We start from the raw sequence: 13,184 nt of genomic DNA, 5'->3' as shown, positions 1-13,184 counted from the left end.
CCTTCTATCTGTTGTTTGTGAGCAAGTATTTCGTGCAATTAACGTTCTACACGGCTAAAATAAAATAGGGTCTTGTTAATTAATATTTTTAGGATACTGATCAAATAGTTAAAAAAATGTGTAAATTATAGGAAAATGAAAAAACAAATTATGAAAATCATAATTTTACGTCTCTCATTAAAAAAAAATTACTGTTAATTTCTTAATTAGTGTCTTGTTTCTTATCATTTGCGTATAAAATATGTTACCAAATCAAATAATCATGTAAAAGTGGTTAATGTGATCAAATTATTGTTAAATTTAAAATTGATCCCAACAAAAATAATTTTTAATCTGACCCTATCTACTTTTTAATCGAACTAGTCAAAATTTCTTTATTCTCGTGGTTTGGAGGTAAGTTAAAAAAAATTACGCTACACTTTTAGAAATATTGAGAAACTACGTTCACTATAAAACTCACGATTCCTTAATATATTATTTCCGAATTATTCGCCCCAGATGCTATGAGTGAACCAATATAAAATAATTATTTTGATTGCAATTGCAACAACTTTTATTTTGGTGGGCCCACTCTGCTAATGAAGAAATGGTGTCAAGGTTGTTATGTGGTTATCATATTCCCATCCAAGTCCCACTCGCAAACGTTAGAGCCACGAAAGCCACATCTCTCTCCCTCTATCCAGAACATGGTTAGCAGATGAAGTACAAGTAAGTTGATCATGAATTATTCTTCAAATTTCAAACCTCTCTTTTAAAAAGAAAAAGAAAAATTCAAATGGGTATGTGTTTATGATACAAGAATATAGAAGAAAAGAAACCCAATTCCCCCTTTTTTCTGTATTTTTTCATTTTAAAGCTGAGAAATGTGTGCTGAAGTAGCATGTCTAGTTGTCTTCAAATGGGTATGTGGAAAGTTCGAGTGATCTTTGTTGTGTATATTTTTCAGTTTCTGCATTTTCATAAACTGTTGCAGACAGCATCCATTTCTCGATCAGACGAACAGTGTGTTATTCAAATTCAGTGACTTTGTTCTGGAAAAATCCGTGATTTGTTTGGATGTATTCAATTTAGGTCAAGTTCTGATGCAAAAACGGTGGTTTCAGAATTTAATATACACCATTTTTTTTTTGGAAAAAAATAAAATTGTTTAATTTGTAAAGATTTTTGTTGGTTTTGGGTAGAAAATTAAGAAACAGAGGAGAGAAGAGAGACAATACGCATACGTATGAAATAAAATTCTAAATCAAATTGCAGCTACGATATAACAAGATATTAGTAAAATAAAATATTAAAACTAACTTCGTCCTTACAGATAGGAATCACTTATTGACTAGGCTAATCCATTAAAACTAACTTACTCCTATAATATAGGAAACCAACTTATTTACTAAATCCTATTTTAAAAATTGAAAAATAAAATATTATGCAGTTACAAAAGTATATCTTCAACACTCCTTCTTACTTTTGGAACTGCAAACTCCAATTGTTTGTCTTAAGAGTTCAAGTATATCTTCAACACTCCTCTTTATTTTTGGAACGGTAAACTCCAATTGTTTGTCTTAAGAGTTCAAGTTTATTGATAGGTAATGACTTTGTAAACATGTCAGTCAGTTGATCTTTATACTTGCAATAAATTAAGTTCACTACTCCACTTTATTGCATCTTTATCAAATAATAGACCTTGATGTTGAAATGTTTAGTCTTTCCATGACACACGGGATTGTTTGTAATAACAATGGCGACTTGATTGTCAACAAAAATTCCAGTTTTATTCTTTTGGGCAAATAGAATGTTTGGCCTTGTTGTAGTGAAATACATTAGACATCCAATCAAGCTCCTATAATATCCTTCATCAATGTTATCAACACCTTCTTTCTTGCTGAACTTCTCCTTTTGATTCATTGGTGTGCTAACAGATTTGCATTTCTCCATTTGAAACTTCAAATTTTCTTTTGCTTATTTCTTTTTTTTCATGTTTAGCATTCTTTCAGGATGGCAATGACCAAGTCTCTCGTGCCAAGAGTTCTGTGGGTGTGACTTGAGTGAGTGAAATAGGTTGTATGCTCCTTCTCTGCTAGATCACATGAGAAGCTTTTACCTTTCATTTTAATCCTTAGAACTTCCTGGCCAGCAATGTCATAGATAAAGCAATGTTGATGTTCAAATGACACTTTAAATCCCTTTTTAATCAATTGACCTACACTTAACAAGTTTTGGTCAATGTTAGGTACATAAAGAACATCTGATATTAATTTGGTACCTGAACACGTTGAAATTGCAACAGTTCCTTTTCCTTTTACAAAAATATAGCCACCACTCCCAATTCTGACCTTTGAGACATTAGTTGGCTTCAAATCCTTGAATAGAGTCTTATCATATGTCATGTGGTTCATACAACCACTATCAATCAACCAACATTTAAAACTACTCCTCATCGAATAGCATGTTGCAGCAAAAATATAATCTTCTTCCTCTTGCTCAACAACTTGGGCATCGGCTTCTTGCTGTTGAAATTTGCTTTTACAAATTATAGCTTCGTGTCCAAGCTTATTGCACTTGCTGCACTTTGCGTCTGGTCGTTTCCAACATTTGTATGGTGGGTGACCCAATTTTCCGCAATGCTAACAAGGTGGATAATTTTTCTTTTTATCCTTACCTTTGTTTTAGTTGTTTGCACTATTTTCGTTGCTTGCTGGCTGATTCTTCTTGAAAAAATTCTTTTTGCTTTCATCAACTTCATGATGTTTGGAGGGCAAAGCACCTTCGACAACACGATCTTGCCTCATCAACCTTTGCTGCTCTTGAGCTTGTAGGGCATGTAGCACTTCTGTCAATGTGATCTTCGACAGATCCTTTGTGTTCTCCAATGAAGCTATAGATGCTTCATACTTGTCCGGCACGTTACCAGAATTTTCTCTACAATTCTCGAATAAGCAAAATCACTTCCCAACAACTTTATCTTGTTGGCAATACCCAACAATTTGTTTGAGTATTCTTTTATTGTCTCTGACTCTTCCATCATTTGAAGCTCAAATTCCCTCCTTAAATTTAGCACTTGCATGCTTCATATTCTATCATCTCCAACATATTCCTCTTTCAGATAATCCCAAATTACTTTGGGTGTTTTAAGAGTCATGATTCTGGTGAATATCATTTGTGAAACACTAGTGAACAAACATGACCTCGCCTTTGCCTTCTTCATCTTTCTTTCGTTGTGATTTTTAATTTGGGCCATGGTGGGATTTTCAGACAACGGATATATTTCATAATCCTCCTCCACAGCATCCCACAAATCCAAAGACTCCATGTAAGATTGCATTTTCACTTTTCAAAGATCATAATTCTCTCCATCAAAGATGGGAAGAGTTATGTAGGAAAAACTTGTTTCACCTTCCATGGTACAGGTACCGTAAGAATAAAGCTCTCGATACCAATTGTTGGTTTTGTGGAGGAAATTATAAAAAACAGAGGAGAGAAGAGAGACAATACGTATGCGGAGGAAATAGAATTATTCTATTCTAAATCAAATTGTTTTCAGCAGCGATATAATAAATAGCAACAGATAAACTAATTAGATAACAAGATATTAGCAAAATAGAATATTAAAACTAACTTGCTTCTTAAAGATAGGAACCACTTATTGACTAGGCTAATCCATTAAAATTGACTTCTGAAATATAGGAAACCAACTTATTTACTAAATCTTATTTTAAAAATTGAAAAATAAAATATTATGCAGTTACAAAAGTATATCTTAAACAATTTTTATAATCTCAATCAATAAGTAAAAAAAAAACTTGACAGTTTTAAAATACATGCCAATGGATGATTAGACCGATGTCTGACTTAGTATTGGGAGGAAAATACCCACCTTATGTGCGCTCAAACGAAGATTTGTCATTGCTTTTAGTGGAGACAACTTCATACCAATACCACGGTTACCAAAAAATAGATGTCTGAGATAAAAAAACTTTATACTTGCAATGCATTCTAATTAAATTTAAATGAAATTGTTTGTCTGATTTGGGATAGCTCCTTTGTTTTTACTATGGGCTAGAAAAATGTTTAGCTGTTTTTTACTTTTTCTGTTGGCAGGATATAAAAAAATTTGGTTCTGTGGTAGTTATCTGTGTACTTTGGTGACACTAGTTTTTTCCACAATGGACTTGGGGTTTCTTGGTAAAATCCCGTGGTTTAATGCTCAATTGAACACAGATTCGGGGAGTAATTCAGTTCCTATCGATACATTCACTGAACAACCTAAACAAGAACTTGGCAATGATTCCAAATTGCCCTTTCTTTCATTGTTTCCTTGGGTGAATCGTGCTGGAGACAAATTTCAAAGGCCATCTACTATCAACAAAGAGTTAAAAAGGCAAGCACGCCGCAGGAATGGTGTAGGAAAAGATGGTGAGGTTAACCCTTTGCGCTTCCGGCCGTATGTGTGTAAGGTTCCATGGCATACAGGGGTTAGAGCATTTCTTTCTCAGATGTTCCCTCGATATGGACATTACTGTGGACCAAACTGGTCAAGCGGGAAAGACGGAGGATCTCTTGTTTGGGATAGGCGACCGATTGATTGGTTGGATTTCTGCTGTTACTGCCATGATATAGGGTATGATACTCACGATCAAGCGAAGCTGCTGAAGGCCGACTTAGCATTTCTCGAATGTTTGGAAAAGCACCATGGGAGTACTAAAGGAGACCCTCATGTTGCTCCTATTTATAAGACAATGTGTCTTAATGGTATGCTTCTCACTAAATACCGTTAGGAAAATACTTTGATGTGGTTTTGTAAGTGCTGTTGGTGTCATTATTCTGCAATCAAAATTGGAGTTTCACTTCAGTAACACGTGGAATAAAGGTTGACATTTAAGATCAGCATTGGTTACTGAGATGAAACTCTAGTTTTGATTGGAGAAAAGTGCCAAAGTCAGTTCAAGACTGTACCTATGTTTTATTCAGACTGTTATTCCTTTATGGGTTGGTGTGCTTAAGGAGAGGAGTAGCTTTTGAACATGTGTGCTGACTTATTTTTCCACTTTGAGTGACAGGTCTGAGGAATTTTCTGATACCATACAGAAGGAATATTGTGAATCTACAACAGTTTGGGCAACCTGTGATTCAGTTTGGATGGCTAAGCAATTTGAGATGGGGAAGTTGGAACTTTCAGAAAACTCATAGATTGAGCTCAGTGGGAGGAAGTACTGTGTCATAGCTCATAAATTGTGAATTTCATCAAATTTTGAAAGTATGTGGTCCTGACCCCCCAATCTTCCGAGCTCCTTTAGTTTTAAGTTTTAACCTTCTGTTTGCTGGATCATGCTTCTTATTGACATCACTTCCACATTTTGTATAGACTTAGTGTTCATAGCTTGTTTTGTAAATTGCAACCTTTGGCGTTGTGTGACATCTTGGTGCCATAAGCAAACTTGTTATAATTTTTTTTATCAGCAAATGTTAATTGTCAGTTTATTAGTTTTTGTCAACAGGAGGGATCAAACCCTCGACCTTTCCCTCATTTTTTTTTAATTTCATTATCACTCAACCAACCTTATATCTCCATGAACTTCTTATAATGAAAATCATTAGGTTGTGAATTGTGACTTGCTACTTTGCTTACTTATATTTGCAGCATATGCTTACGCCATGTGTAGTTTGGTGTCGATATTTAAAAATAGTTAGTTTTATAATAGAAAGTGTTGTTTATTGTGTGGAAAACCAATAATTTTTCAGATGAAATCGATGGTTATAAAGTTGAGCTGTGAACAATATTGCGCCGGTGTAATACGAGGAGGCTAACACACCAACGAGACTTTTGTCTAGGGGGCACAAGTGAACTATATAAGTGAATTTCAAAATTTAACATGACATCTAATTCAAAACCTTAACCATTAAATGCACGAGTTTTTCTTTATGCTATTCAATTTTGTTCAACTCTATCTAATGTGTGAGACCTTTTCATTCTTCATTTCAACACTTGTATTCTCTGAAGCATGGTACTCATGAGTATGTATACCAAAAATGTTTTTAAAAAAAGAAAAAGAAAAAAAATGGGTACTAGTTAGGTATGTATCAAGCCCACATCTGAAGACTTCGTAAGAATTGTTGGTGGAGATGAATGAGATTCATTTAAAGGGTTGACATTCATGGAGTTGTTTTTTGTTCTTGATGAACTAGATTTAAATGGGATTCTTTTCGCTGACAATAAACTAGAAAATAATGAGATTGAAATTATATTATTGAAGTGTGATTCTTGCTTAGGTATTATATTGATGATTGAATATCATTGTAAGATTTTTGTCATATTGAATAATTTAATATTATTTTGTATAGAATAATTTAATCTTCGTATATGTTATAAATTATATTTATTTGCGTTTTTTTCATCGTTTATACAATACAATTTAGTCACGTTTATGTAAAATTTTATCACCAATGAGCGCGTGGATCAATTAGTATTATGCAACGTAGCTTGTATTAAATATCAGTATACTTTTTTATATAAAAAATGTCAGTATACTTTGCAACAGAATATGTGACATGGTGTAAGGATCAAGGTCGTAATTGCGTATCAATTTTTGTTTAGCTTATCTGTTAATCAGTTTCTGCAGACATAGCCTTCTTTGGTGTGTGGCTTACTTTTGCAGTTACTTTTTATGAGCTTTTGCCTATTTTGTGGAGGAAAATGAGCAATTTATGCCTAATGAAAAGGAATGAAGATCAAATCCTACTTCAGTTCCATTTTTTCCCTCTTAGATTGTGTTTGGATGGAGAGTTTTAGAATTTTTAAGAATTTTGAATTCTCAGAATTTCAATTCTTTCAATTGAAATTTCTTCATTTCCAATTTTTTTTGTTTGTGTATATAAAAAGAAAATTTCATTTTCAAAATCTTGTGATTGCGACATGATTTCCCCATCATTTGCAATAGCGAATCCTGCCCCTTTTGAATGGCTAAACTTGCTGATTCTTTTATCACCAACCTTGATGAACTCTTTGATAACAGTGTTAATTCTGCGACATGATAGAAGAGTATGTTGATGTAGAAAACCTCAACTACTATGATGAATTGGACAGTGTTTCCAAGTTGCAGAAACCACTTCGCGCGTCTGTTGGTCGAAGCAAACTTGCAGCAAAAGTTGCTAAAAGAATCAAGAATTATGGTAGAAGTGGTGCTGCATCTGGTTTGATATCTAGTCTTGCATTCACAGCAGTGCAGGGGATTGAGCTGACAAATCCTCAGGCTCGTCATGCACACCAACTTGGTAGCACCCACTTTCAAAGATCAAGAGGACATGAAACCATGTATAAATACAAATTTTTGTTCAGTCCCCTGATTATTCTTGGTGGATATGCCTAGAAATTGTTGATGCTGATGGATATTACTTGTTAGGTTTATAGTAGATTTTTGAGTTAATTAAGTTTTTAGTCCTTAAATTATGGGATTTTGAATTTTTGATCCCTAAATTATTTTTTAAGAAAAATTTGATCCTTAAAGAATCTGTTAATGTTATCTGTTAAATGATGAAGTGTCATCAAACAACGCAAATTAAATGTCACGTGTATGCCACATACATGTCACATAAATTTTATTATATTTAGATAAATAATTATAATATTATGTTATTAAAATGTAAAAGAAAAAAAAATCATTATTAAACCCTAACGCTCCAAGCATCCATGTACGTACAACAACCACCAATTAGGAGATCTACAATGATGAACAACAATTCATTCTCCTCATCTATAATTTATGATGATATTTGTGATCATTTAAGTAAACAACTTAACACTTAACATGAATTATTAACTGTAAGAATTATGAGAATTAAAAACTTAATTAACCCTAAATTCTTTTAACGCAGCCGTGTATGTTGTCAATACGTTCCCTTTAGTCCCTTGTATATATGACTTCCCCAGTGCCTAATATCAGGTTCCTTTTCGTAGTAACAAAGAGATGTTGATGATCAATATAACCATTTGCATGGGCTAGCTTGAGAACAAAAAAACATTGTCAATGTAGAATTGTAGGCCAAGCTTTTTGTGTCAATTTAGATTTGAGACCAAGTTTATTTACGAGCAAAAAAAAAAACTTTTATCAAGTACTTTTTTCATAAACGGAACCATTACGAATCGTATCATATAAGAAGTGACCACTGTTTCAGTTTGCATACATCAAATTGGCCAATGCCACACACAAAGGGAAAATAATGGTTTCACGGTTTCAATTTGCATTCATTTTGCATACATCAAATCGACTGCTCCAATCCCAACTCTCTCACTGTAAGAGTGTATTACAGATAAAGAAATAAAAATATCAAGTACCATATTGCTGCACTAACACCATTTGATATCACTTAAAATCATTATATTCCTATGATGAGTTGTAAACAAATGCCACCAAAACACCCCAAGTACAGAAACCTTTCCAATGATGTCGTATGAATTGGATAGTAATGTAGATGAAGTTAAAGAACTGACAACTCCGATGATCAATTGATTTTCCATAAAGCATGAGAATCAAAAAGGGACTAAAAAGGAGTTGTAAAATGAATACAAAAACCTTTTTCCTTTCCATTTTCCTTTGAATAAAATGATTATGACAATTCTATACCATCAGAATTCAGAGTTAGGTCTCCATATGAGAGTATTTTCTTTACACTGACTTACATATGCACTTGCTAGCAGCTACATGATGTTCTCCACGTGTTACACAGGCACCCGTCTGCCTCTGTAGCGGTCCAATAACTGAAAAGGAAGAGTTTGATAATTTCAGCATATTATGCAAATGAATGCATAAAGACTTTCAACACCTAGCAGAGATGAAGAACTTCTACATCACATTTGAGATGTAGATCATAGATGGAACCAAAGCCCAGCAACTCATAAATGCAACAGTCTCTTGAAAGATAAATAGAACCAACTATTCTAAGACATTTATCAATGAAAACTAAGAAGCCCCAATCTACCACACCACAGCTAATAACATTAGTTTAAGACCTCCATGAACATCCTCTATTGATATGGTAACACAAGCAGGAGTGTAAAATGATAAAATAAATAGCTTTAATAAATGGTGTGTATAAATGCTTAAGATTATAGGGACAAGACATTTCAGCACAACTGCTTACTGATCGAACAAATGGTTGTTGAAACAACCAACCGAGAACAGGGATTTTCTGCAAGAAAACAGCCAGTGTAGGCCAGAAACCACTGCAAAATATAATTACATCATTAGCCTTAAGCACAAAACATACTTAATAGAACAGATTTTTTTTCAGTTTTTTTACTATACCTGAAGAGTACAATGAACCCATAAGACTCCACAATCATGCCCAGAATAGGCCACCCCAAGATAAGAATAAAGAATCCAATCCCAAATGAAATTGTTCCCTACAAAAACAGAAAATAGGCAGAAGGTAAAGGTCGAAAATTAACCATGAAGAGCACATGGAATGGCAAATGAAAGAGATGACAAATATATAACTAGTTTACCTTGAAATTACTACGTTTCATGAAGAACTGCATGGTGGATTTCAGTCCAATGGTCAGGGATACTCCAGACACAAAGAGGATCTGATTTGAGTGACAAAAAGCATGTTATAAAAGATCTTATTAAGTATAATCACACAGCAAGCAGAAAGATAAAAAAATCATAAGCATGAAATTTGTCATAACACTTACATTTCCCATTGCTAGCAATCCCTTGTCAAAGAAGAAGATAAGGCCAAGGAATGAGAAAAATATACCAAAGCCTGTTAATCCCAATCCAATCTCTGTTTAATGTGCCAATGAAAGCATTAATTTTCAGAAGATATTAGAATAGTTAAATAAAAAATTACAGTATATGCCAGCAATATAATGTTTACATTTAATCTTCTCATCTGCTTTTGCTAGCCAAGATTACAGAACAAATATGCAAAAGCAAGGGCACTAATAAATGTTTTAAAAACAGTATGATATCAAGAAAGATTTCTTGTTCCAAGAAACTGAAGAAAATAAGTACAGGGCACTGGTATAGCTGCTATAGCATTGTGTATGACATATATTGTTACTTCTACATAATAAATTTCAAGAAAGTATTTCGATATAATATTTGTGTAAGTACTGATTATTTTAACTACATGATCAGATTATCAATATCTTATCAATAGAGTTTTCAAAATGGCCATGTCAAACATGTCTAATTTCTTGCTTAGGATGGAGATAACAGGCAAAAATTATGCTCTTTTCCTTTTCCTCTTATTTCTCCTTTTGCTTCTATGTGGGTTAAGGCCCACAATCTGCCCTGCACCATGCATAAACACAATTCACATGGCACACATTAAGGCAACATCCCCTTAAAGGAGCTTTGATAAAAATCAAGGCAATTAAGATAGGTCACAATCACGTGCACACAAACTTTAAAAACTCTAGGCATTATAAAATAGATGGAAGCATTAAGTGCATGCCAATTTGGACCTGCTAGAAGAACTTCACTAACTCAAAAAAAAAAAAAAAAATGCACAACAAATAATCAGAAATTGGCCTTTCACAAACTGTGATTTAAATCCTCTAATCAACCATTAATAAAACCATGAAAATCAGAAATTCACAAGGTAGAAGAAAAGAAGAAACCAAGCAAATTAGCACAATCCTATATAAATCAGAATCATTTCAACCAGATAGCATATGCCCAAAATGAATGAATTCAATCAATAATTTATTTATGGAAACGGCCTCTTTACATATTCAAGGGTATGGTCTGGGTATGATGACCCTCCCCCATACCTTTGCAAAGCCAAGAGCCTTTTGGCACCGAAGTTAAAAAAAATGGAACTATTGCAAACTCTAATGATATTGCCAGTAATAAAAAATGAAATTCCACTTACTCTTCCGATCATTCATTTCAAAGGAAACCATTTTATATCAATGATTCAAACGTCCAAGTGTCTTGCCTTCACTGAAACAAATGATAGAAGAACATAAGTCAGTTAATAAAAATAAACGAAATGCATACAAATATTCTCCTGAGCCAGTTTGACTCAAGAAGAGCACACAGCAACATCATAGCCACTATAAGTCTCGACACAGGGAAAAGTTCCAGAAGAACCAAATGTTAATATGAAAAATCATTAAATATAGATGAAAGTGCAATTTTGGTCCTCCGAAAATAGGATTGACATCAGTTTGGTCCTTAAACAAAAATTGACATCAATTTTCCATGTGGATGCCTTTCTCATCTCCCAAATCATGTTCTCTTTCTTCCTCCTTGAACCGAAGGTTATCAAATGGCAGGCACCCATAGAGAAGCCAGAAGCACACCCATTCTCCAATAGCACTTTTCATACGGAAACATATACTCCCATTTTTTCCATCCTTAGTCACTTTGAAGCACTCATACAACAGGAATAACACACACATGCATGGGTCTGAGAGAAAATTAAGAAAGCAACAAGTAATTCACTCTTTACAAGTTTCAACAGTTAGAGGTTGACAAGAACACAACCTAGAAAATCTCCCCACAGAGACCACCAAGCATTCCTCCATAATCCATAACAATGGTCAGAAAACCATAATACTTGGAACCTAAAAAAAATCACTTGACTACCCCAGTACAACAAATCATCATTCATACCAAAAATACACTGTGTAGAATACGTAGTTTAGTTTGTATTGTAATAGTTAAAAACTTAAAATAGCAGTCATCCCACTCTCCCGCTTTAACGTTTTCAGAGCTATCCATTACGCACCAGTTTCCAAGATTGGTAACTATGCTAATTTAGATCCCTATTAAGTCCTAACGACTTAAAATTAGCATTATCACTACCATTACATAAACTAAACTGCATCAATCAGCATATACTTATTTAAAGTCAATACAAATGCAATAGACGAAAAGTTGGAAAAAAAAAACCACAAAACTTGAGCACCAAAGACCACAATACACAATAGTCTAATCCTGATAGCAAATAATCTCATTAGCCTTCCAACTTCAATAATCAAAAACCAAAGCATCCTCAACTTACTGTAACAAACACCAGATCCATGAAACAACTTATTGTAACAAACACCAGATCCATGAAACTTTCTAATTACAGCATATAAAACATTATTCTCCAAGAACAGAATCAAATACAAAACAAACTATAGAAAACTAATGCTTCCGCGTGAATATTTACTCGCTACTGTCCCATTCTAACTAAACGAAATTCAGTAAAGAAAATAACGGTTGAGTACCAAAACAAGTAACCACATGCCACCGTTTCGCGATTCGCAGCATGAATTTCTCCGCGGAAGAAACGCAAAAACGCGAAGCACAGAAAACACGTTCACGCTAATAATAGAAGGCAAAGAAATTGATCTGAAACAATTAACGGAAAAGACCATTGATGCGTTTGGATCTCAAAACGCACCGTCGTTTCGGCGAAAGAAAGAAAGGGATCCAACAACAGGAACAGCAAAATATTAAGATTCACAGAAAAGTGTGTGTGTGTGTGTGTTTGTGTGTGAGAGAGAGTGTGTTACCGGTTGTCGTAGCGGCGGTGATCGGCGGCGGTGATGGTGGTGGAAGCTGTGATTCGGCGAAGATGGAAGTTATGGAGAGGTGCGTAAGGTACAGGGTGATGATGGTTTTCACTGTTTTTCAGTTTCTCATTGTTGATTTTGCTTTGTTCGTTGATTCGTTTTTTTATTACTATATTGCAAAATCAGAATTGGATCGATGTTGTTCGGCCAATAGAATGAGATGGATTTTTGGTCTTCTCACTTATGAAATGAGCTTAGTTTATTTGTGTCGCAACTTAGAGACAAAGGAGACGCGGGTTGAATTAGATAAATTATGTTTGATTTTTCTTACTGGGGTTTAAGTCTTACGTGTAAAAGAGTTAATTTTATTGGTTTTTTTTAACCTTGCTAGAGAATAATGATTTTCTTTAAGGATCGAAGAAATTAAATAATTCAATTTTAATTTCGAGATATTAATCATTATATACAATTACTCAATTAATTTGACTTTATTTTTTTTACTGAATTAACTGTATTTAGATATTCATAATTTAAACAAAATTTTCTATTACAAAATATAAATACAAAAATTGAATTAAAATAAAGATTTAAATATAATTTTAATCTTCTATTTTCTTTAATATGTAGCTTTGATCTTCTTAATTTAAAATAAAGAGAGACATTTGATTTTCCTATT

General features: G+C 33.7%; 2 protein-coding genes across 5 annotated transcripts; one reads left to right on the top strand and one right to left on the bottom strand.

The window, feature by feature from the left end:
- Positions 1-563: 563 nt before the first annotated feature.
- LOC114401160 lies at positions 564-5,489 on the top strand. 4 transcript variants are annotated; one of them, XM_028363585.1, is made up of 4 exons: positions 607-708; positions 1,981-2,042; positions 4,096-4,746; positions 5,055-5,489. In XM_028363585.1, the coding sequence occupies exons 3-4, from the start codon at positions 4,161-4,163 to the stop codon at positions 5,216-5,218; spliced, it is 750 nt and encodes a 249-aa protein (XP_028219386.1). In that variant the 5' UTR covers positions 607-708; positions 1,981-2,042; positions 4,096-4,160; the 3' UTR covers positions 5,219-5,489. The 4 variants fall into 4 exon arrangements, with proteins under 4 accessions (XP_028219383.1, XP_028219386.1, XP_028219385.1 ...); XM_028363584.1 differs by having other exon boundaries at positions 1,981-2,055; XM_028363582.1 differs by lacking the exon at positions 1,981-2,042 and having other exon boundaries at positions 564-708.
- Positions 5,490-8,144: 2,655 nt separating this feature from the next.
- LOC114401631 (vesicle transport protein GOT1-like) lies at positions 8,145-12,775 on the bottom strand. The gene is made up of 7 exons (XM_028364193.1): positions 12,509-12,775; positions 10,873-10,943; positions 9,686-9,777; positions 9,497-9,577; positions 9,297-9,394; positions 9,133-9,214; positions 8,145-8,749 (listed from the first exon to the last, which is right to left on the bottom strand). The coding sequence occupies exons 2-7, from the start codon at positions 10,901-10,903 to the stop codon at positions 8,711-8,713; spliced, it is 423 nt and encodes a 140-aa protein (XP_028219994.1). The 5' UTR covers positions 10,904-10,943; positions 12,509-12,775; the 3' UTR covers positions 8,145-8,710.
- Between the last annotated feature and the right edge of the window lie 409 nt (positions 12,776-13,184).

This window comes from Glycine soja, chromosome 20 (genome assembly GCF_004193775.1).
Source record: "Glycine soja cultivar W05 chromosome 20, ASM419377v2, whole genome shotgun sequence".
NCBI classification, from domain to species: Eukaryota; Viridiplantae; Streptophyta; class Magnoliopsida; order Fabales; family Fabaceae; genus Glycine; species Glycine soja.
The sequence above is the reverse complement of the archived record's forward strand: the minus strand, read 5'-3'. Positions and strand labels throughout refer to the sequence as shown.